The sequence below is a fragment of the Hermetia illucens genome, chromosome 2 (assembly GCF_905115235.1).
Source record: "Hermetia illucens chromosome 2, iHerIll2.2.curated.20191125, whole genome shotgun sequence".
Taxonomy (NCBI): domain Eukaryota; kingdom Metazoa; phylum Arthropoda; class Insecta; order Diptera; family Stratiomyidae; genus Hermetia; species Hermetia illucens.
In genome coordinates, this window is record NC_051850.1 from 23,789,242 (window position 1) to 23,813,727 (window position 24,486).

Here is a 24,486-nt window from a genome sequence, read left to right on the forward strand (position 1 = left end):
ACGACCCCGCTTGTGAACGGGAAAAAGAAGAAGAATCGTAGACCGGGGAGGGTATTAATTACTCTATATTACCGAAAAAAGAATTTTCTTTAACTTTCTCTTCCGGGCTCCGAAGGAAACTCGGAGTCCCAAGGGAAATGACCCTTTTCTTCCTTCGCTCTCGTCTGCCGTACCTGCAGTTCACTCACAGTCAGATTAGCTCCCTTATCATCACACTAAATGCTATGCACGTGATAAACTCACAACGCGAAGCTATCGAAAGTCCTGGTGAAATCGATGGACAGAACGAAATAAATTTCATTTGTTTCTTATAATAGAGTTACGTGTTTTTTCCCAATCTTTCCCCTCTTCCACTTGAAAGCTCTTCCGATCCTCGGACAAAATTTTCTAAGTCAGTTCAGGTGCGATTTGGCCCTCTAATAATAATAGACGTTATGAACATAAAGGCCCTAGAGGTGTTATACGAGTACCTGCCATTTACGGCCCCCGAGTTGTAAAACGTAACTTCGTGCTTTGAGTTCACAAGGAGCTCTGCCCGCAATATGAGCGCAAGCACAACCACAAGAAAACTCCCACAAGGGGGCCGACCGTGTATAACCTGGTCAAGAGCACATTCTTCAGAAATTCGTTTGGAGTATATATTTCTAGAGGGCCATCGTGGTTCCCATGGTAACCGATAACTTTCCCTGAGGCTTTGTGGCAAGAGTCACTTCAGATGAGTCTCTTACAGACTTGGATCTGTTCGCCCTCCTCAAATACGTGGTTAGGACGTTTTGAACAAGTAAAAGGTTGATGAACAACGATTCTAGAGGCTGTCTTGTTTAGAGTGGAAGTAAGGAACCGGTGAAAAAGAATCCTCACTGATGTTTTCAGTAATCTTTGTGCTAATCGATGGCGTATGTTGATAAACTGTTTGTACCAAAAATTTTGCATCCCATCCAAATCAAGCCTCTAACTTCTTGTGACTATTTATAATTTGTTGAACATCTTTTCTAGTAACACCGTAGCGTAGAAATTCTTGCATTTCCGAAATCTGGGCCGCCTCCCCTTTTGATCAAGGTATCACCCACGCGAATCCGACGATTTTGCATTTTTAATCAGTTTTTCGACCCGGAGGTCGTGGAAATTTTCAATTTTCTTGAATTTCGGTCAGCCTCTCCGAGCCAAGATTTTTCGCCGGCATCGTAGCGTGGAAATTCTTGTATTTCTCGTATTGCAGGTATCACCCAACCCAACCTGACGGTTTTGCATTTTTGATCAGTTTTTCGACCCGGGGTCGTAGAAACTTTCAATTTTCTTGGATTTCAGCCAGCCCCTACCTAAGCCGCATAATTTTTCGCAATATCTTGCTTTTTCGAGGCCGTAATGTGGAAATTCTTGTATTTCCGAAATCTGGGCCGCCTCCCCTTTCGATCAAGGAATCACCCACGCGAATCCGACGATTTTGCATTTGCATGCCGGGGGTAGTCGCATGACGAGTAACTTCGGCGACAGTCCACTTGACATGCTGATTAGGAACTTCCCAAAGTCTACTCAGTATTTCCTTAAAAATCCTTTCTTTTTAGTTTTTATTCTTTCCACTATTTATTAATAAATAGTCCTTAAATTATGTTTAATTTTTCAACAAGAGTGGGCTGTCAAGTTATTGACCCTTCAATCTCAAACTCATCATATCACATTTCTATGAAGTCGCCCACGCAAATTTATAACAAATCAATATTGTTGACCCGGATTTGCAACTTTTGATTGAATACAATTTACATAGATTGATTGATTATGGCCGGAAGTGTGGTCTCATATTACGTAAACATTTGTTTTCTCTGAACATTGACAGTTTAGTTTAAGGTCCTTGTAATAAGCCTTAAAGTTAACTTTACGAGTTTATGCCGCTATGTTTAAGGACTTCTATTAATAAACTGATTTAGAACACAAAACTTTGGAATTAATTTTTGGATTACTCAATCTTATAGCTTGGTCCTAATATTAGAATAGTTTGGTGACGAATACTGAACTCCAAGCACTCCCAGAGAATCCTAAATTATTTGCATACGTTGACTGTAAATCCTTAAAGCTTTCCAACTCACTGTGTTATGTTCTGAGAACACGTTCAAATGAACAAGTCACGCGATAGGAAATGAAGGGATGATTCACTTTACACTACACCACACTATGGGAAACCCCATAGATGAATCCTTCCCAACACAGGACAATTTTCTCACGAATTTAACCACCACCATATCTTAATATAGTCATAAAATATACGGAAATATTACCTCATCTGTCAGTTTAACTGTCTCCAGTGTGTCGTCGTTATTTGTTTTTGCCGCCCTATCTACAGTGTCCTGATCCTTTAGTGAATCGTCCAGTGTTTCCATAGACGCTAATCCAGCTTTCGTTCCTGGACCGGTGCCTAATTCCACATCGTCCGGATTTTCAGTCTTCTTTTTTGGAATCATTGTCGCAATTGGAAGCTTAATTGCATTTAAGAGTCCTTTTTTTGGTGGCGGATCCTGACCTTCTGCGGCTTGTTGTTCTGAAAAAAGGACCAAAGCGTATTTATATAGTGTTATAAAAATAACGGCACAGGCGTACTGTAATTGAAATTCAGAGTGAATGAAGTAATTTACTCACCTCCGCTTTTTATATCCTTAATATCGTCGTCTACTTTGGCCGGTGGCTTCCTGGTGAAGAAGCTCCTGATTCGTTCTGCAATGCTAGGCCTTTTCTCGTCGTCCTTGGGATTTTCTTCGTTCAATTTGTTGTCATTACCTTCTTTCTCGAGAAGTTCACCCTCGGCACCGTCGCCTTCGCCTCGTGGTGGTTTGCCTCGTGTGAAAAAACCAGGCATTTTTATACCACCAATTGGTATTTTCTTCGGTTTCACCTCGCGTCCTTCTTGTGTTACTGGGGCCGCTTGGGTGCTTTCTGCCGATTCGGGAATGTTAATGATTTCCTCGCCATTTGCTTCCTTTTTCTTTTCGTCCTCCTTGTCTGACTTTGTTGTTGGCGTTGAAGCTTTTTTCGTTTCGGTGTCGCTTTTTCCTGTGGGTGGTTTTGATTTTGGAGACGTTTTGTTGTCTGAAGTTGTTGTGTTGGTGGTGGTTGTTGTTGTATCGTCCTTTTTCTCTAGCATTTTGTCAGTTTCTTTAGGCTCTTCAGTTTCATGCTGTGGTTCAGAGGATGGAGGAGTTTCTTTCTCGTCTAGCTCCCCCATTAGATTGTGAGGTACGGTGCTATGCTAAATATATGCCTGAAAATGGAAAGGATCTATGATAAGGAGGTGCCATATTAACATTATATTGAATATTGTTTCGATATACTTTCGCAATAACAGACTTCTCGGGATTTATTTTGACAATTGATGTAGATTTTTGTGTGAGTCTACTTTAATCGAAAGGATTCATACAATAGCGAATATTTTATATTTTCGAGAAACCGGCAAAATTCGAATGCAAAAGGCGTATTGAAAGAAGGACGACTTTTTTGCTTGACAGGATTTAAAATGTCATTTTGGAGGATTGATTGATATTTGATTAGTTGAGATTAGTTTAAGAAAATTTGTAGGTGTTTTCATAAAATTAGAAGCTACTTTCGTATCTTGTTTCACTGAAGGAGTACTATCCTTGGAAAAAGGAACATTAATCCAGAATCTGTTGTAAAATAAGATTCTTTTTTGCAAAAATTACAATACTTTTGAGTTCATTATCAACCAAATAAGACAACCCAGTCTAAGTAGAATTGGATGGGAGTAATTAAAGGTAGTTCTACCAGATATTATCATCGTAAACTTTCTATGTCCCTGCCCCTGGCAAATTTTCCTATCTTGCTTCGTTAGCGTTTCCACGGTGCAATTCTCCCTTCATAGAATATTTTCGCGTGTTAAGCTCCAACAATGAACAAAACAAAACGGCAGAACTACCTGAAAGAAAATGAGTAGGACTAGATAATATAATGTAATATGGTTCATAGTACTTGGGTTATATCTACCTATTCCCAGGTAAAAATAACTTCAACAGCTTATTAAATATCGATGAGAAGAAATTAAGGAGAAGCGGCATTAATCATCAGATACTCATGGCACAATGTTCAGATAATTGTTTTTTTTTTCTTTGTGTGATAGAATGTGAGCATCTTCAGAAAATTATTGAAGATCTATAAATTAAGAGGAATTAAAGGAAATAGAATCGTATAGAGTTCTAATATTAAGAAATTCTGGAATTCTCGTGAAATAACATACAAAATGGTTACATGGTTCTGAAATGATATCCCAAATGCCTCAATCATAGTTCCAAGAGTGGTGGAGTTTTAGATAGTGCAGAGATTGTAAAAGAACTGCACAAACCTACTATGAACCTTTGTTAAGATAAGAGACACTTTTCAGTCACCCAGATGAAATGAAGCAAAAAATCACCAGCATTAAAGGCGCAACAACCGGGATCCGGTCTAGGCCTGTCTTAATAAGGAACTTCAGGCACTCTGGTTTTGCATCGAAGCCCACCAGTTCGATATCCCTAAAAGGTGTCTGACGTCCTGACCTACGCCATCGCTCCATTTCAGGCAGGGTCTGCCTTGTATTCTTTTTCTACCATAGATATTGTCCTTATAGACTTTCCGGGCTAGATCATCCTCATTCATACGAATTCAGCGACCCGCCCACCATCTTGGTATCGCTCATAGATTTCGTCATTATGTAGGCTACGGAATCGTCCATCCTCATGTAGGGGGCCAAAATTCTTCGGGGGATTCTTCCCTCGAAAGCGGCCAAGAGTTCGCAGTTTTTTTTGCTACAAACCCAAGTCTCCGAAGTTGCTAATTCTTGCATTTCCTGAATCTGGGCCGCCTACCCGTTCGTACGAGGTATCTACCCCAGCAATCCGACAATTTTGGATTATTGCCAATTTTTACGACCCAGGGGTTGTGGAAATTTCCAATTTTCCTCGATTTCAGCCAGCCTTTCTCACCGCCGATTTTCCACGATTTCTCGTGTTTTTGGTATCGTAGCGCGAAAATTCTTGCATTTCCTGAATCTGGGCTGCCTCCCCGTTCGAACGAGGTATCCCTCAAAGCAACCCGACAATTTTAGATTTTTGCCGAAATTTTACGACCCGGGTTCGCGGAAATTTTCCTCGATTTCAGCCAGCCCTTCTCACCGCCGATTTTCCACGATTTCTCGTGTTTTTGGTATCGTATTCATTGTTTTCGTTTGACAATACGGTTCGATGTTGTTCGTTGGACGGACAACTAGATAGACGGAAAAATAGAGCAAGAGCTGCTTTAAGGATATGCTTGGAGGGGAATAGATCGTGATGGGCGACTCAGAGGTTGTTTATCTGCATCATATACCATATTCTCTTACTGTAAATTATTCAAGGACAACAAAGCTTCGGGGTCAGTCTCTTTTCTAGGAAAAATGTTGCCCAAAGCGTTCGTAATGCTAGATCAACCACTGATGCCTTGAAATTGGTTACTGGCTTGGTAAAGAACGCAATTCGCGGAAAGCGCATTACCAGCAGATGTTGGATGGTGGTGACCCTGAGTGTGAGAAAATACATTTCTCACGAATGGGACCAATTCAAGCTTTATTCAGGAGTTTCTGGCGATTATTGGTACTTCCAATTATCTCGCTCCGGCTACTAACAACAACCAAGGCCGACGTCGAAGAAGGACCCAAGAGGTACGTCTTCTCCGCGGGCGCTCAACAGGAGGATGCCACAATGATGGGTTACGGCGACTGGTTATAATTGCAAATCTCGAGCATATTGCGTTATACACATGTAAAGCAATTAGTGCTCTTAGAACCCGGTGAGCTATAAGACAAATAACGCTCGCATGAGAACTTGGAATCATACAATGTTATCGCTACTAAACCAGCATCAAATAGTTGAGAGTGATGATAGATGTTCAGTTCAACTTTAAGCAACACCTTCAGTATGCTTGCAATATACTTCTAGGCTGCTTATATTCAAGGTGGTCAACTTCGCTTTATTTTATGCAGGCCCACTTTGAAGAACGGCATCGGATACTTTATGTGTGTTTTACTTTCAGGACGTTTCAAATGGTAAGGCATGATGCCTCAGGAATGATGCCTATTGGCATCTTGATAGTCACAGATGAAGAATGCCCAAGGGGGGAGGCCTGCAGATAGGTCGTAAAGGGAATGTTCAGAAAAAGGTCCTTACTATTAAGAACTGGGTGGTAAGACAGCATGGAGTGGTTAATTATAATCTCAACCAGTTTCTCACAAAGCATGGAGGATATTGTTAGTACCGCTTCAGGTTCAAACTGAACACTCCGCTAGATTGTATAAATTACTATGGATTCCCGGAAGACCCAGAGGAGGATCGCTGTAAAGTGGATATAATGTGTATGCTTAGATTTGTCAATGGGAGGACGCAGTCGCAGAAATTAACCTGCCGGAGTAGGGAGCTATTGTAGGTTAAGACCCCAATTGGGCTGTTCCGCCAGAGAGTCGGCCAACATTGTTGTTCCAAATGCTAAGAAATAGTGGAATGGCTACCGGGCAATCCGATATAATAAAAACCTCATAGGTTATTAAAAAAAAGGAACATAAATCTAGGATATTGTTATGGGGAACACCGATGCTAAAAGGTGGCTAGATGTATTAGGATGTTTTGGAATTTTCTACTTAATTTACTTTAACTTTGATTCATTGAGAAAACCTTTTCGTAGTTCGTTGTGTCTGTACAATATTTAAATCTTCCTTGGTTGGAAGAGGAAGAAAGCTTTTGATTTTTTTTTTAAAGAAATGCAAGTTGTGTCGCTTACCTTCACTGTTTATGTTCCTTTCTAACCCTTGCATTAAGGGTCTCTGAGTCTAGATGTTCAAACGAATTCTATGACATTGAAAACTTTATTCTCTGCATGGGACAAAAGTTACTACTGGGAAAATGTTTTTCACTGACTTCAATCTTGAGATTTAGAAATTAATGATCTCTAAGAAATTAGAGGTCTTGATAGACGGTTTCGTCCAGGGCACAGGCAACTCATTAGACGCTGCCTCACCTCTGCTCTGGGAGCAACCTGACCGAAAGTAGCGCTCATTATCCTAATCTGTAGTATGATAATTACGGAAGAACTGTTTCATATGTTGCATATCTCTCGATTCAAGACAACTTATTACCAATTCATGAAATCCACTGCTGCTTTCAGACTCCAGTAAGGATATCGGGCCCATCAGGAAAGCCACCTCCACCATAACGGTAATTAAGGCTAGACTTCAAAAAAATCGGACTTGTATGATTCAGAAGGAAATATGAACTTATTGTCAGCAAAAAAGGGATCATAGACTTTGTACCCGAGATTGACTTCATCAACCGATTTTCAGTGTTCATTGGAAAATGCGACAATAACACCAAGACTGTCGTTTTCTTATTTTCTAGTCTTTCCCAAGTTTGGTAAAACTGGTTAAACTGGTTTGTCAAGCATTATAAGGATACTTTGAAACTTAAGGAGGTTCCGCTTACTTGGTCTAATAATTTGCTTATTCTCAGCATATTTGCACCGGATGATAGTCGAACAAGACCGGAAGCTACATTTTCTCACTGACTCCCAAAAAGGCAGAAGCACCTGACCGTACACATAAATCACATGTCCTCAGTGACACAGCTACTTTACCCGTAGACAATAAGAAAAGAGAAAAAAGGGAAGATACTATCGTCTGAACTACAAAAAAAAATATTTTCATTCCATTATACAGGACATAAGGCACAATACAAACAACCCTGCTAATCGCGCCAGTTCTAGATGCTATTTGAATGTCAAATTATGCTTCCTTTTTTATGAATTTTGACCATAATATGGTTATCACAGGTACAAAGATAACATCAATTCAGAGTATTATTCACGAATGCACCTCTCTGAAAACATACACCGAACCTGCTATTGCACCACAAAGCAATCAATAAAGGAAGAATTACCGAGCGTTTTCGAGGGAGCTTTCTTAAGCGCAATGCTGGCCACATTGCCTCCTATAGGGTACTATAATCCTGTAGTGTGCCATTACGGTCCTGAATGAACTGCACTAACAAACTTGAAGGTTCTGGCCCAATTGGATTATTGCACCAACGATTATTACTTCTTGAAAGCATGTCAAAGACCAAGTCGTGAAAAGAGTACATACCTCCTTGTGGTATCACCAGAACACGCTTATCCAGTTGGTATGCTACCCAAGATGAGTAGAGGAATACTGAGGCAAAATTTCACCAGGGAAATACCAACTCCGTCATGGAAGTTAGTATCCATACCTACGGTAGTACATTATATTCAGGACAGTGTGTTACGTGGAAAAGTGACAGATTTAGGGCTTTCCTTGTTTTGGCTAGTATGGGGAGTAGTGGCCTGACCTTCCTTAATCGGTGTAATATGAGGCACGATTTCGTAAGTAAACTCCCTCCATATCAAGGATAAAGGAACGAACCTTGTGGTGCCCCTTTATGCTTTACATAGGGCCTGGATATTGCGGTTGTAGAGGCTGAGAGATCCATGTCTTAACCCGGTTGAGGCTTATGTGGGCTTTGGCTATAGTAGTCATATTAGGGGAATCCGCACCTTCTCATGAAAATTCTTTTTAGTAGACTATTTCTCTTGGAGATACTCAGATTTGGCCCTAACAAGATGATAAGCCAACACTTTAGACCCTCTCTTGCCGTAAGCTCAAAACCAGGCCAATTTCATTTATCCATTCAAAAGAAAGTAGCTATTGAAGTGAAGTAACCGAGCCATAAATTCAAGCGTTCTCAAGGACCAGATCTACTTTTTTAACAAAGCACTTTTGTTGTTGTTCGTTCGATTATTGTAAGATATATGTTTACAATCGACTTATAAGCCCTGGACGCTATTCTTATTCACCCGATATCCTTTTACTATGTTGCCAATTCACAATTATAATCGTCAGTTTCCAAATTCGAATAAGTATTACAAAAGAGCATTGCACTCCAAAAATTTGAAGTAGGGATTAATGCAAGGACCACTTAACATATTTTAGTATGAAACGGAATTAAAGCTTGTTGGTCTACATGATGGAATTTTATGTAGTCATTGCCCCACATCAACCTAGTAACCACTACTAGGAGCTGCAATTTAAACGCTTCCTTTACGCAATAAAGCCAGAAACCATGCTACTTCCCTTTGTTTTACTTCCTAGCATGGTGGAGTCATCTGTTACTGTATTATTTGAAAGTATATTCTTTCATGGATGGCTGAGCCAGTGTTTCTACGGGGGCAGTAACCAGAAAGCCCACATACAAAAGGTTTCCTATCCCTTCGTTTCCTGCAGATACAAGACTTGCCTGACATGTTCGTATGTATGAATCAGAGGACATTTTCATAGAAACAATTTCTAGGAATAAAAGAACATCTCCACGTATAAGAACCGTACATATGTGGAGCTCCAAGTTGATTTGTGATGGGCGTTATTGCTTACACGTGCTGCAATGACGGTAGTGGATAGCGCAATCGAATGAGCTGTTGGAACTTTAACTTCCAAAGCGAATCCCTCTCAATGAATTCCATCATGGTTATGTTTATCGAAGTTCAATTCAATTCAAATTGTGCATGCCTGGAAAGCCACGCATTTACATATGTACTCGTATGTATATATTAGATTGTTTGCCTAGCCATATCCATATTATAAAAGGAGCGAATCCGATCAAGGGCAAATTCTAGTTGGATTCCAATATGCAAAACCCTAAGAACAACACCAAAAACGAAAAATCTCCCCTTATTTGTGCATTCCTTAGAAGTATTTGTCGAATTTCGGAATCACATCCACAGAAGAGTCTTCCACATAGCATTGAAGAATCCTAAAGGCAGAAAATCAGTAGTGGATCCAGGACAATTATCAACATCGACTACACACCCAAATTATTTTAAGGAGAAGACTATATTCTGTGCTCGGTGGGACTAGGCTGGTTTGCTTTATTATGAGCTGCTGAAACGTTGTGAAACTGCTACTGCCAAATTCCGCATAAATCAACTAGATGAGTTCCAGGAGCAAAAATAACATCGAATCCGGGTTTCATACCGACTATTCTACAGATTCGAACTAGGGGCAGGGACTTTTTGATTCATATCGTGTTAGGAAGCATGGATCCACCATCACCTGCCCGAACCAAAACAAGATAAGATACACCAGTGAAGGTCAAGATTCGGTTGTCAGGGGGAAAGATAATGGGATCAGTTAATTAATCAACTTTCCAAGATATCTTTAGCAAATCCATTACGATGCCCCATTTGCAGAAAATACAACTTTTTTGAAACAAGAGATGTAACTAAAATGAGACGATTTGATTCGTGAGAGATGAAAGGTTCTTCTGAAAACTTTCTCAAACTATGGTGGTGATTTTCAAGCCCCATTTTTTTAAAACTTGATGTTTTCTTCAAATATACCACGGGCCTTTCTGAATGCTTTACCACATACCACTCAAACGCCCTTGGTCTCGATATTACCGAATACCCGCAGAAAAACCGTTTGCCTTCCCGTTTCATGACCAAGGGCTCGAAACGCAGTCGTCATGAATGTTTTTGTTCGCCTTGTGTTTGTCTCGCTGCTTTGAACTTATGGCTTGCCCAGCATTAAGTGTATGATAGTGAATCTCTAGCAAAGTCTTACGGAAAATGGAGGGGGAAATTACAATAGACTATCTGCGTAGCCTACACTTCACAGAGGATGATCTCATTTCCAAAATAGATAGCAGTTGTGCTAACATATATGTGGTTGCCATTCATCCTTTGGTGGAGTATAGCTCGTCAACCACACCCACGCGCTATCGTTTGGGGTTACCTGAAATGTCCTTTAGCTTCCCCACGACTTTGCGAGACACTCATAATCATCCTCTACTGTTTTGCTCCAAGTGTCTTTGAAGCGACCCACTCGTCGGCTATCTTGGGAGAGTGGCTCCTACTGCATGGCGTAGCACACAATGCAATTGTCGCCCCTTCTTAATATATAACCTATCCATTGCCTATGCGCCGATCAAGCCCTTCATTTGAGATAGTGTTAGATCAGCGTACTCCGATGCTACGACGGAGACTGGTGTTCACGATGGGTTGGAGCTTTTGAGTAACAGTGGAGTTCACTTTCCATGTACAGGAAACCGACCCAGGCACAACGAACCATCACATATACCTCAAACCACAATTTGCATCAGAAGATGGCGGCATACAACTTTATGATTCACAAGATGGCCACAATACCACTCAATGAGGAGAGAAGGAATAAAGAAATGAATTACATCCTGAAAACAGCCAAGAAAAACGGATACAAAAGGAATTTCATCGAAAATCGGGCCAAAAAGAAACTACGCCAGGCTTCAAGACAGCAACTTTCGACATTCTTCCAGGAGATGGACATAGAACCTAGGCAATGGATAACACTAACCTACTCGGATCAGATGCAGAACATCAAAAGGCGCTACATAAACGTGCATTCCTGGTCACCTCGTCCAGCAGACGATACGAAAAAGCGGCATTTATAAGATCTCTTGCCCAGAATACGACAAGTTTTACGTAGGACAAACAAAACGGCTAGTCCACACCAGTGTGTTAGAACACTTAAAGGAGGCCGAATCCGCTGAAAATAAGAATAACTCACACATAAAGTCCGCGGCTGCTAGACATATAATAGAGCAGGGACACCATATGTCGGAGGCTAGATTCCTACGAGAGTCTTCACATCTCCAAAATAGGATACTCTTCGGTGCAGCACGTGACATTTTGTGCCATAATATGTCGCCCTAATTATAGCTATCCTTTTCCCTGGAATGCTCCTTTTTCATAGAGCACTCTAGATTTACTTTGCGTTCACGCTATCCAAAGCTTTCTTGAAATGGATGAAGGGCAGATGCAACGAAGACCTAAACTCCAAGCACTGTTCTAAAATGATCCGTAGGGTGTCGATGTGGTCAGTGCAGGAGGATCCGGAGCGGAAACCGACCTGCTCTTTGTCGATCAACCTTTCGAGATGTTCATGTTTCTCTTCTGCTTAGAGGAATAGTTTGTATCCGCATGTTATGGTGACTAGCTATTTCATCTACAAGAGGAGGAACCTCACTGGATGTGATACGGTTAAGAACCGTTGTGAAGCTTTCTTTCCACCTCTTCAGTTATTTTTCATCGTGGATGAAATGCTATCTGTTAACAGCCCTCACCACCATCGGACCATCGAATGATTTGCGATCACATGCAAGCTCTACCGTGATACGGTATACATTCCTGAAATCATTGCAATCTGCGGCATTTTCCGCTTTCTTGGCCAGCGCAATAGGAAATTCTCTCTTGTCACGGCGTACACAACGCTGAATTTCTCAGAATCGCTCGGTATTGGAATTCGTGCTCGTCACGCCCGCCATGGTCCGCAGCGGTCAATAGAGTTTTCAACCCCTTCCGTTCATCAATCCGCTTCCACAATTCCGCAATCAGTGAGATTTTATGATTTTATGCACCTGCTCTCCGACTAGCACGATAGTTCTCTCACTGTCGAGCGACAACTGGATCATAAAAGCAGTCGATGTTAAATTTAGGGTCGCAGCTCCCCAACCCTGCGAGAAGTGACGGACGCAACACGCAAGCGACTACCAGGATGTGATTCTTTTTGAGGCCGATGTCAACACTTCTCTTATTACGCACATCCAGGAGACAACTCCTCAGTCTACTACTGATTGTAAAGTCAGAGATCTTATTGCTTGTACGGCGTCAGACAGTTGAAACCCAAGGGACCTTATGACAGCCTCTGTGCTCGAATAATGTGCCGCCAATGACGCGTCGATGTAAGTTCCAGAAATTCATGAACCTCCCACCATTACCGTTGCGATCACCAAGACCATGTTTCCTCATAACATGCCCAAGCAAGGTGTTGTCAGATTCCACCTTGTCATTCAGATCACCCATCATAATAACAATGTCACCTTTGCAAACCTTCCCTGAACTGCGTTTAATTGCTCGTGGGAAGCATCCTTCTCCACTATATCGGAATTTTCCGTTGGTATGTAGCGTTGTACAATTGTAATGACCCTTAATCTGGACCGAAATTTCGCGGTTAGAAATCTGCCAGAAACCAGCTCAGAGGTCAAGAGACCTCACTTCGATTAGGCCCAGAATGTCCACCTTATACTTTTCAAGTTGGAGGAACGAACAGCCTAAGGGCCCTCACTACCGCTGCCGAGGAGCGTGCGCACATTCCAGAAGAAACAAATCATAGTCTGTTTTCCATAGCCAAATGTCGTTCCCGTGAGATGAGTCCCTACCCGAGGCGTTGTTGACGTTTTGGTAGCAATAAAGTGTCAAAATTTGCGGATTGCTAGTCCACGAATTTCTACCTTTTTGAGTGTATTCTTAAGCCGCAACTCAGTGGGTGACCCATTCAAGTCCTTGGAATTATGATTTTTTTTTTCAAGAAATATGCCTCCACCTTTATACGCAGCATATATTTTGAATCGCTTGTTTTCTATCATTAAGTGGGAAGTAATTAGCTCAATTCGTGAAGCATATCTACATATTGCTGCTCCTAATCTAACCACGTGTTTTTAAATTACATATCCTATCTACAAAAAGGGACTAATATTTCCTCATTACATCCATTACTTGTACAATACTGCACCTTTACGCATATGAGTTCAACGAACTTCCCTTGCAGAAACAGAGGAAAAAATCAATATCATGTCCTGTGGGAATAATTGATAGGTAGCCGCGTACATTACGTCTCCGAAGGGCACACCTGCATTTGTTCACTTTAATGAATTTACTACTGTCTATGTGCGTCTCGATGTACCGATAACATGTAATGTGTCCCAGATCCCCTAGATAGGCATAACACAAAGTTCAGAGAAAGTTTAATTAGATTCGTAAATTTTCTTAATTACCCTATCCCAAAGGCTCGTGTCAACGGAAACACTTGATCAGCTCTCGCTTCTCCCCCTCAAATGGGCAATATGCTTCCCATTTATCATTGCCTCTATTCTGTTCCCGAATTTGGAATGTGTAATCTATGACTTTCGAGATTTTATCTTTTGGTAGAAACTCATATTCGGAATCCAGTGATAGGATCAAAATAGGTCTTTTTTTGCCAGTCATGTTTCAATCCACAGGAGGACGTTTTTTCTAGGGTTCCAAAAGGGGAAGTTTCTATAGAAGTGAATTGTTGCGTGCTTTATTAAAAGACACCACTTAAGTTTCGATCGCAGGACATAACTCACAAAAATTGGACGACCATCTTTCTTCCCTTATTTTCGGTGGTCAGTTTTATGAATTTTTTGATTACGTAGCAATTTTGATATACGTTGTCAGAGGTGTAAGTTTTTTGCTGTTGTCCAATAGATTTCGGTTCTGTAGTCAAGGTTAGCAAGGATATTTTTTCATCACATTCTTTTTCTGGGAAGATTTGACTAGAGTACAGTATACTTTTAGCCAATTCTAATTTCTTATATTTTTCCCTGTTCAATTCCAAACGAATTTCACATAAAGTTAATGATACATATGTGTTTCCAAAAAAGTTGACTGACAGTTTCGTCCAGGGCAGAGGCAACTCATCAGACGCTGCCTCACCTTTACTTTGGGAGCAGCGTGATCGAGAGTAACGACATTTGGTAGGTTTAGACCTAAACCAGGCCGAAGTGAACTTTTTGTTGAGGATGCTGGGAGTCCTGAGTCAGCATCCAGTTGATGGCGGACCGAACCACTTGGAAAGCAACTTACTTCCTCTCCTGTGGTCCACGGACTCCTCTAATATAATTCGTACTCATGACGTATTTGCGATTATATATAAATGGAGCGATTACCTCCTGTCGTTACTTTCCATCACGCTGCTCAAGGGTGCAGCATTTGATGAGTTGCCTCTGCCCTGGATGAAACCGTCAGTCAACTTTTTTGGAAAACTTGAGTGTTTAACCTAAAAAAGAGGAGTCCATGGACCACAAGAGACGAAGTAAGTTGCTTCCCAAATGGTCCGGTCCGTCAGCAAGTGAATGCGGACTCAGGACTCCCATTATCCTGAACATATGTATTTATTTGAATATTTTATAATATATAAAGTAATTAGGGGAGTAAGACACAAAAATTAAATCTCAATCAAAGATGCTGCTTAATATTGGGGATCCAAAATCTAGTCGGTCAGCTGGTTATCACAGGAGTGATGAAATCCATCCTGCTATACGTGGCTCCTGCCTGAGGGGGAGCACTGGACAGCATGGTGAACCAGAGAAGAATAAGCTCGGCATGCCGGCCAATAGCGTGTAGTGTATATAGGGCAGTATCCGGTGAGGCAGTGTGTGCCATTGCGGGGATGATTCAGTTGGAACCTCTAGCGAATGAAGCACACGGTCTCTACCAGAGAAGGAAGCCGAATACGCCCCAAGTAACTGTGGGCTTCCAAGAAGCGGCTAGGAAGGAGCTGTACAGGACATTGCAATAACGGTGGGATAAACGCCCATCTCGTGTATTGAGAGCTGCGTCGAGCGAAAATACGGAGATTTGAATTAGGTGGTAACACAGTTCGTTACGGGACACGGTGGATACAGGAAGTACTTGCATCGCTTCGGATTTGATGGGATCTCAGATTGTCCTGAATGCGCCGTTATGCTCTATTATCCGTGCGACTGAAAGCGGGAGGTTAAATGACGCCCTCAACGCAGTTATTAAATCCCACAATGTCGTGAAGATGTTGAGAATAGAAGCAAATTGCAGTGAGGTAAACGCAACAGCAACTGCAGTACAAGAAAAGCTGCAAAACCTGAATCGAGGCCGGAAAGCGCGACGGACGCGTGACTTAGTTGTGCCAGTGTAAACCAGAGCCCTCCTCGTGAAGTAATACTTTATGGTGGTCCCGCGAGGATATGGGCGGAGAAGTGGTGGTAGTTTTAGTGGATCAGAATTCCACACACTGCCGTAACCTGGGGCAGCAGCATCTTTTTCAGATTCAGATTTGCACCTTCACCCATAAAAAAAATCACAAAAATTAGGAAGTGGAGAAATCGTTTATTTCAGATTGCCTATTGCCACTTTTTGCAGGAGAGCTAACTTATGCCTCTGACTCCAACATTTTGTATTGCAATAATTTTGGGCACTAATAAATTGTTTCGATTAACCCAGCTAAGCAAAATTAATTGCCTCTGATTGACAGACCTGTGTGTTCAATTACTAATCATCTTCAGAATCGTGGCTAGTCGATGAATTTATTTTTTGATTAATAATGTACTTATTCCATTCTTCGACCTGACCACCCGTTACTTCCTACAAAAATCAGAAGTCCTTAGATTGTGTATTGTGGTGATACACTCATGATTTACCTGTTTTAACAATTCTATGCTGTCTAAACCTTAGAATAACAAATTGGGTATTGCCTTTATGACAGTTCCTTAGAAACTGTGATCTAAAAGTTACTTCCACTTCGATCGCAGTGCAATCTGAAAGCAGAATTACAAACGGACCTGAAAGATACAATAGCTCTGTGGATTGTAACTCTTAACTTGCGAGGGTAATACCTGATAATGGCGGCGGAAACGAGGGTTGAAGTTTTAAACTTCGGATCTACACCAACGTCCCATCGAGCAAGCTGAAAAGGAAGCATTCCCGACGAAACTATCGCGTTGGAATCAACGATGTCGTCGATGATAGGTGGTAATTTCTGAAAGACTTGCCGACGAACTTCCATTAATACATCGCGTTGTACGCGTTCCATTAATACATCGCGTTGGCACCGGCCTGGCGTTCTTCCTGTGCCTAGAATGTCGCGATGTTGTTGTGTCAGGAAATTCGTCGAAATCTTGGATCAGCCTGAGACGCTCTGGAGGACACTTCAGAGTATGGTGCCACTGTCATAGATTCAGTTATGAATCTGACAACGTCTCATGTCCCAGAAGGTACCTGATCGAGTCAAGCCTTCTATGTATTAATGAACGTCGTAATTGCGGAGTGACTGTCATACAGATCAGTTAAAAGGGAAATTCGCTGTGTAATAAACAAAAAGTAAAGCTTGCTGCTGGCAGGAGATAACCGGCGAGGTTAACGAATTTTGCAGACTTTATTCCCTAGGCCAAGCTGTTGATAGGCTGGGACGCCAATGCAAGGCATACACTTTGGGGCAGCTCGGAAATCAACGAGAGAGTGAGTCATTCTTTAATTTTATTATTACTTCAAACCCATCATTGTGTAAAAGGGACAGTACACCGAAGGGGAGGCCCTTGATATATCCCTTATAACCGACGATAGGGTTTTTAGGATGGAGGGAAGAAGAGAAGAATGTCTGATCCTTCTCAGATCACAGTTGAATACTTTTCAGTCTAGATATCGCCGCAGAGGTCTCCCAACCCTTCAGAGACCCCAGGAGGATCGATTGGAGAAAGTTTGCTCAAGTAATTAAGAACAAACTCTCCGGTGTGCAGATTGGGACGACAGACGAACTGGAGTCCGAGAACATCGAAAGCACCAGTGAATCCACGAGGCTTAGTAAGATTCTGTCCAAGGAACATAAGAGCCCATCCTTTCTTAAAAAGTCGGAAGGCTCCTGGACGGAATCTTCTAGTGAAGCCTTGGGGCTGCTGGTTCAAATGCACTTTCCCGCCAGCGAGGAGGACTGTGTGTCAGAACCTTGCTTTGAGGGTTTGCGGCCACCCCAGCTGTGCAACACTATCAAATCGGTAATTACCGAGGATAAGATTGGCTGCCCTATAAACACCTTCTTCGCATATAAATCTCCAGGCCCAGATGGCATAATGTCAGTCATGCTACAAAAGCAGCAGGAAAGGGTTGTACCGTGACTTGTTGAGATTTACCGGAGCTGCATCTCCTGGAGACGCGCACGAGTGGTTTTCATACCGAAAGCGAGCAGGCGCGGTCATGAGTTCGCGAAGGATTTTCGACCAATCAGCCTCACCCCTTTCGTGCTGAAGACCCTAGAACGCGTCCTAGACATCCACGTAAGGACGATTATGGAGAGAACGCCTTTCTCTAACTCCCAGCAGGCCTAGCTCAAAGGAAAATCCACAGAAATCGCCCGAGGTAATTGGCACGGTTGAGTGGTCGCTGCAGTACAAGCGGTATACCTTAGCTGACTCCTTGGATATAAAGAGAGCTTTCAACAACGTTAGTACCAACGCAATTAAGGAAGCCTTGACCAGTATTGGATTGGAGGGGTATTTTATGCATTGGATTATATCCATGCTAAGTACCAGGATAATCCAGTCGGATTTGGGAGGCAACCACTTAACCAGAGCTGTGAACAGAGGCACGCCCCAGGGTAATGCCTTCTCTCCGGTGCTCTCGTTAATAGTAATGGACGAAATTTTACGAACATTGGACAGCAGCGGGATGAAGGTGGTGGCGTGTGCCGACGACTTGGTCATATTAGTGTCAGGGATGTTTCCGTCCATTATGAACGACATCATGGAAGGAACGTTGCGAAGGTATGCCTGTGGGCTGAAAGATGCGGACTCGGCATAAACCCAACCAAAACGGAACTGATGCCATTCACCACCAAGACAAGGATACCTGAATTCAACTCACCACGGCTGAACGAACAAAGATTGGTTGTTTCCCCTAATGTAAAGTATGTGGGTGTAATCTTCGATCCAAGCTAAATTGGAGATTGAACATAGAACTGAGAGTTAGGAAGGTCTGTATAGCCTTCTATGCCTGCAAGAGAACCTTTACAAAGAAATGGGGTCTCCGGCCGAGGATCGTTCTCTGGATGTACACCGCTGTAGTGCGACCCTAACGTACGGCTCTATTGTATGGTGGTAGGCTTTGAGGAAAAAATACAATAGTATGACGCTTAATAGGATTCAAAGAACCGCGTGTGCAGGTGCTACTGGGGCTCTGCAATCCTGCTCGGCAAATGCTCTAAATGTACTCCTGCATCTCCTCCACCAGAGTTGCAGAGTTGCGCTGAACCGTCTGGGCTGCACGCTCAAGGTCACCCTCCTCTGGGTTCACGGGCATAGGAACATAGAGGGGAATGAGCGGGGTAACGAACTGGCCAGGCGAGGCTCTGCTCTTGACAGCCCTTCGGTGAATACAGTCGGTGTTTCGCCGGCGGCTGTCAGGTGCGGAGTTTACTTGCACTACCTAGCAGCCGCGGGTCTTAGATGGCGAAGGCTTAGGAGCTGTGCCAAGCCAAGAAGAATTTGGCCCGCTTATAATATAGCGCGTTCACGAGAGCGCCTGTGCCAGACGTGTGCAAATGCATTCAAGATTACGGCGGTCTGCACGGGGCACTGGCCCACAGGGGCCATCCTGCCAGGCTCTGCATACACTACAATTCGCATTGCCGAAGCTGCGGGGAAGGAAGGGAAACCCTCATGCACTTTCCCTGCGATTGCCCAGCTCTGAGTCAGGCTACGGACACTGGGTAAACCATTCTTTGGGGACCTCAGAGAGCTGCAGGGTAGGAGAGTTGGTTCCCTTCGTGAATGCTACGGGGTGGCTCTGAAGATCTAAGCCTCTCCGCTCTCAAAACAACAGTCACGGTTAGGAGTTTGTGGTGACACAACGGCGCACCACAGCGCTAATTGGGCTCCTCGGAGCGGTCACTAATGCCTATCTATCTACCATTCCCTATGGATTTTGTTCAGGTTGATGCGAAAAGCATGGAAGGTGCCGGGGATTATCCAGTTTTCACTATGGAAAAGCTGGAAGAGGCAGCCGTCTCTATGAAAAATAAGGAGTAAGCACCAGAACCCGACGGTTTTCTGGCAAAGGTATAGAAATTGGAGTTTCACCATCGATCGGACCTATTGCTCGACGCATTCAATGCTTACCTGAAGGGAGGCATTTTTATTTGTAATCTGAAGGTGCAGATGAGCGAAAATATTCGAAAAGCCCATAAAGAAAATAGTTTCGTCGATACGTCCTGTTAAGGAATTATCTTCAAGACAGTTCGGTTTTAGAGCAGGGAGAGGTTGTGGATGCCGTTTACCAAGCTGAGGAACTCAGCATTGACTTCGACAACTAGCGCTTTTCGTAAGGTTTCATGTCAAAAATGCCTTAGATTCTGTAAGGTTGCGGATAGTGAGGGATTATTTGAGACGTTCGAAGGCGAGAGGAAGGTGTAGATTATGTGCGTCCCGTTTCGATCGGCGAGTTGGTTCTAAAGTAAAAAATCTAAAGTCCCTTGGATTGAGTGATCCCCCTTACTCTTATCACTAAGGAATGTAAGACCATCCACAAGCTCAAGGGAGGTGGTTGCTTGTAAAAAACCGCAACATACACTACCATAAATGAGTGGAAACTCTCTAGTAAAAACGAATCAACACGCTTATGAACTGCACGGCTCAGTGGCAACCAATATCCGTGGCAGATCCGAAAATATCCTTGCTAAGTTTCTAAGTGAGCATGCAGGTTTTCAGTGTTACCTGCACATTTTCGCTTGTGGAAGGTAGAGTAGAAATCGGCAGTAACTTTATGCAGATACAGGGGAGCTCTCTCCAGACAACATTGGGAGAGAGATGGGGGCGCTGACAAATTGAGCCCTTTTGCGCATTACGTTCGGGTTCTTGTTATCACGAAGAAGATTAACGACCTTCACAGGGACCAGACGGCAAGGGTTTCAATGAACGAGTAGTTCCATTCCTCCTCTCTCCTTCTTTTTATGAAAGGGATTGCTGACTTGAAGCCTCCCTATGGCGGGAGAATGGGAAAGCAAGGACGTGTTTAGTTGGTATTCCGGCGGCTAAGGGTTGCAGGAGTCCAAAATTCGGTGAGACACATTCTCCTACCTTACGCAAAGAAAAAAATAGGAATTAGACCGCATATTGTGTTCTCAATGAGGTCCTTAAGGGTTTGGATTTCGGCTAATTGGCTGAAGATATTCTTATAAGCAGCATTTTCGAAACAAGTAAGCAAAACAACCATTTTTAAGGTTGAGAACAAAATTAACCACCCTCTATACATTTTACATACAAACCTATGTATATCCCTACTTCCTGGTCCTTTCAGAATTCAATTAAACACTAGCTGTTACACGTACATTCATTACGCATTCCCAAAAATTTGGTAAAGACACGGGTGGCAACAGACGATGAAATGTACAACATAAACCCTTATCTAAGGGAGCATAAACCATAACTTATGCCGTGTTCAGCACCACCAAAAAAGATACAAAACATTTGGGTTTTATTTGTTCGTCGTGGTTAATTTGTGGTTTGCGTTCGTAGGTGCAATAAAGCGTGACGTGGTGCATTTCTACGACCCCCGCTCAATTGAAATTCGATGGACCTAATATATTTTTAAGTGGTTCCAAATTGTGAAGATAAATAGACAGGGATAAGATAAGTGGAACGTGTTGAAGTTTGGACATTCATTTCGATTTGGAATGGAACTTGATGAACATGAATTATAATTTATTGAAATCAATTGAATATTCCATTGTATGGACAATAGCGCGGCTAATAATGCAATTCATTATTCAGATAGGATGCACTTTCGATTGATTTGTGAGGAAGCTATAAAGTATCTTCAATGAATTGAAATTGCTGATTCAGATAGAACGGAAAGAAGAGGAAATATAAAATTAATTTAAAATTGAATTTATGGACTTGATGATGAAGGGTTGGCGCAGGTACACAGAACACAAGATGTTCTCACAAATGCAATTTCACGCTGCATCATTTTTTTCCCAACATCTATTTTGTTGTTGGTAGAATACATTTCTACTGAAAGGAAGTAGAAAAAAATATTTTCATTATGCTGGATGAAAGGACCGAATGATTTTATTGGACAAGACTCAGACGGTCTAGGGAAGAACTAATGCTTCACAGAGTTCGTCAAAGGAACTTCACTTCAAGAGATGCACTTTACTAATTAGAATGGAAATACAAATATTGCAAATGCATATTCATCTTCCTGTCAACAAATTTGGTAGCCACAAATAATGGTTTTAAATCCATGTAGGCAAACAAGACAAATTCGTACACGTATCATATGACAAGAAACTACTGCATTTCCAAAAGATGCATCTATTAATATGCCAAGAACAATTTCAAGTATCACCCCCGAGGAAACCTTTGGAATTCTTATTCAAACAAAAGGATCATATTATCCTGCTACCCTTAGAATGTTTCTTGTAATTTGAAACCAAAAATGCACCGAAAACATGGTAGGAACAATTTGTCTTGAAAAATGAGTGCATGTGTTACGTTTTGCTATTTTTGGTAATAATACAAAATCCATAGGAGATGAAGAACAATTCACATATGTGAAGGGAAAGTTGCGAGCAAACTATCTTCAGTTCTTTGATAATATTAGAAGAGAATTGAGTTCAAGGGGATGATCATGATCAATGGCAGTACGAAGGTAATTTGTTTTGTACTGTGGAAAAATAGAGTCTAGGATCGGTGATTTGCAGTGTTCAAAGATGGCCTCAAGACGGGAGCCTGTTTTTAATCCCCATGGGGGAGTATTTCTGGAATATTTGTATTTTGTCTTCATCTTTGTAATTTTTGCGGATGAAGGATCATTGGAAGATCACATGATTTGATCAAGTTTCACAAGTTTGCTACAAGCATTTCGAAAGCGAAGTGTAAACGGTTATGCTTTGAAAACTGAAACCTGACACCCATTTCATTAAAAATGTATCGATTTGCGTAACACGATGCGCGATACTTTTCACGGAAATAGTAGAATAAAAGATAAAGAAAAAAGTTAGTGAAGAAAGATATTCATATATGATGGATAGAGAGGCGGAATATCATATCGAATTCGAATCAACATTTTTTCCTAGAATCCATAATCAAATTTGAATTTTTCTAAAAGATACTTGAAACTCTGTGTTAGAAACTCGTCGGTGTAAGTAGTTGAATGTTTTAGGTATATATTATACAACCTATTTGCTATGATGAGATCAGGGCGTTGCATTACTTTGGCACCAACATGACCAGCAAGGCTGTCAACCAACCAAACTCCCTTAACAGGTTTGCCAGTCGTGAACACCGACTGCGCGAGATAATATGTGGAACCGGACAGCAGGTGCTGGAGCTAACCCGAATGCTAGCAGTTCGGCGAGATGGGGATCGTTGGTCTCGGTATATCTCGTTCTATATTATCTCACTGTCAGGACACAAAGATTTTACTCACGTGCCTAGACTCAATACAAAAAATTAAACCCACCCGGAGTAAAATACTCTGATAGAAACATGTAGTCTCGAAGCGGGTTGATACCACCGAAAATTCCTTCACAAAAGGAGCTACACTGCCAAACGATTTGGCCCAATGCGCGTGTCCTGATAACTCGACTTTATGTCCTTCCCATGAAACACTCCAATATCTCATCCATCGCCATCTGTCAGCCTGTGCAGGTGGGCGCCCAGCCATTCCTTCACTACACTGGGCAGGATCAAATCCAGCTTAGCGTTATAATGTTTATTAAAATCGCTATGCCGGAAGTTCCTCCGGAATATCCTGTCACCCACCTTCAAGGTAGATGGTCGTGCCCTCAAGTTGTGATGGCCAGCTGCTCTCTATTGGTCCAATCGTAGTTTCTCTTGAACATCCTGTTTTAGGAGCTCCGTTCTCGCATCAGCACCGACTATTCGATGTTCACGGTTGGTTGACAGCCTTGTTGGCCGTGTTGGCGCCGAAGTGATGCCCTACTGAAGAAGTATTCAAAAGTGCACAGGTGACAGAGGTGTCGCACTGTTGCCACTGTGGCCAAAGCGCGTATTCAACTTTTGCAGATGCCTGGATTTTCTCCTTACGGCCCTGGGTAATATTATATTCAGCACGCTGCAAACTGTGAGGCCGCCCTATTAATTAAAAAATACTACGAATTTGAAGATGTTACTGGGAACCTACCAATATGCTCCGCTATAGCGATATACTCTGGTAATAAAGTCTTCCTCTATAGTAAATTCAACTTCCTAAATGATCAAAACTTAGAAGTCTTGGAAAATCTCCAGCTAAAATCTAAGTATCTCATTCGTAGTGATGACTTCAATCCAGGTAAACTTCCTAGAGCGATTCGGTGAATAACTTAAATAGGCATCGCTCAACCCAACTTTGCCGTATTATTTACATAACATGCCGGTCCGAAGCCCACGTAAAGGAGAAGCGTTTGAGGTAACAAACTTTATACTATCCTCAGCAAAACCAAAATAAAATGCTGAGATCCAGGAAAGAGATAAATCAAGTACAGTTGGAGTCATTTCACTATGCAATCCTACCTGAACTCCCTTGGTGGAGGTCCCGTGATAGGTCGACCAAGAAAACGCATCCAATGTTGTTAAAAACAAAATGATCGGGTTGACAGATCCCAAGGAGGAGGAACTTGCAAGAGTCCTTGAAAAAAAAATCTACACTCCACAAGAAAATCAATGGTGCGGTGCTGTAAGCTGCGATATAGAATGCGAACGCGGCAAAAATGGATATAAACGTCTCTATTTTGGTAGCCTCCACACTCAGTAAGCTGTTCGCATTGCCATCTCAGAGGGTTTTCGTGATGCCATGAAAGATGTTGAACGATTCGATGACCGGTTGATGAAGCTC

The 24,486-nt window shown here is 42.2% G+C and overlaps 1 protein-coding gene across 3 annotated transcripts in view; it reads right to left on the reverse strand.

Annotated features, from left to right (window-relative positions):
* LOC119648241 (neurotactin) overlaps positions 1-24,486 on the reverse strand; it is a 133,837-nt gene that overhangs the window by 15,432 nt on the left and 93,919 nt on the right. For 2 of the 3 annotated variants that reach the window (XM_038049870.1, XM_038049872.1), the window contains exons 2-3: positions 2,632-3,250; positions 2,274-2,533 (exon numbers count right to left, since the gene is read on the reverse strand). In XM_038049870.1, the coding sequence (XP_037905798.1) occupies positions 2,274-2,533; positions 2,632-3,214 (843 nt within the window). In that variant the 5' untranslated portion in view covers positions 3,215-3,250. Of the gene's footprint in view, positions 1-2,273; positions 2,534-2,631; positions 3,251-3,320; positions 3,342-24,486 lie in introns of those variants that run through there. The other variant, XM_038049873.1, reaches the window with a different exon arrangement.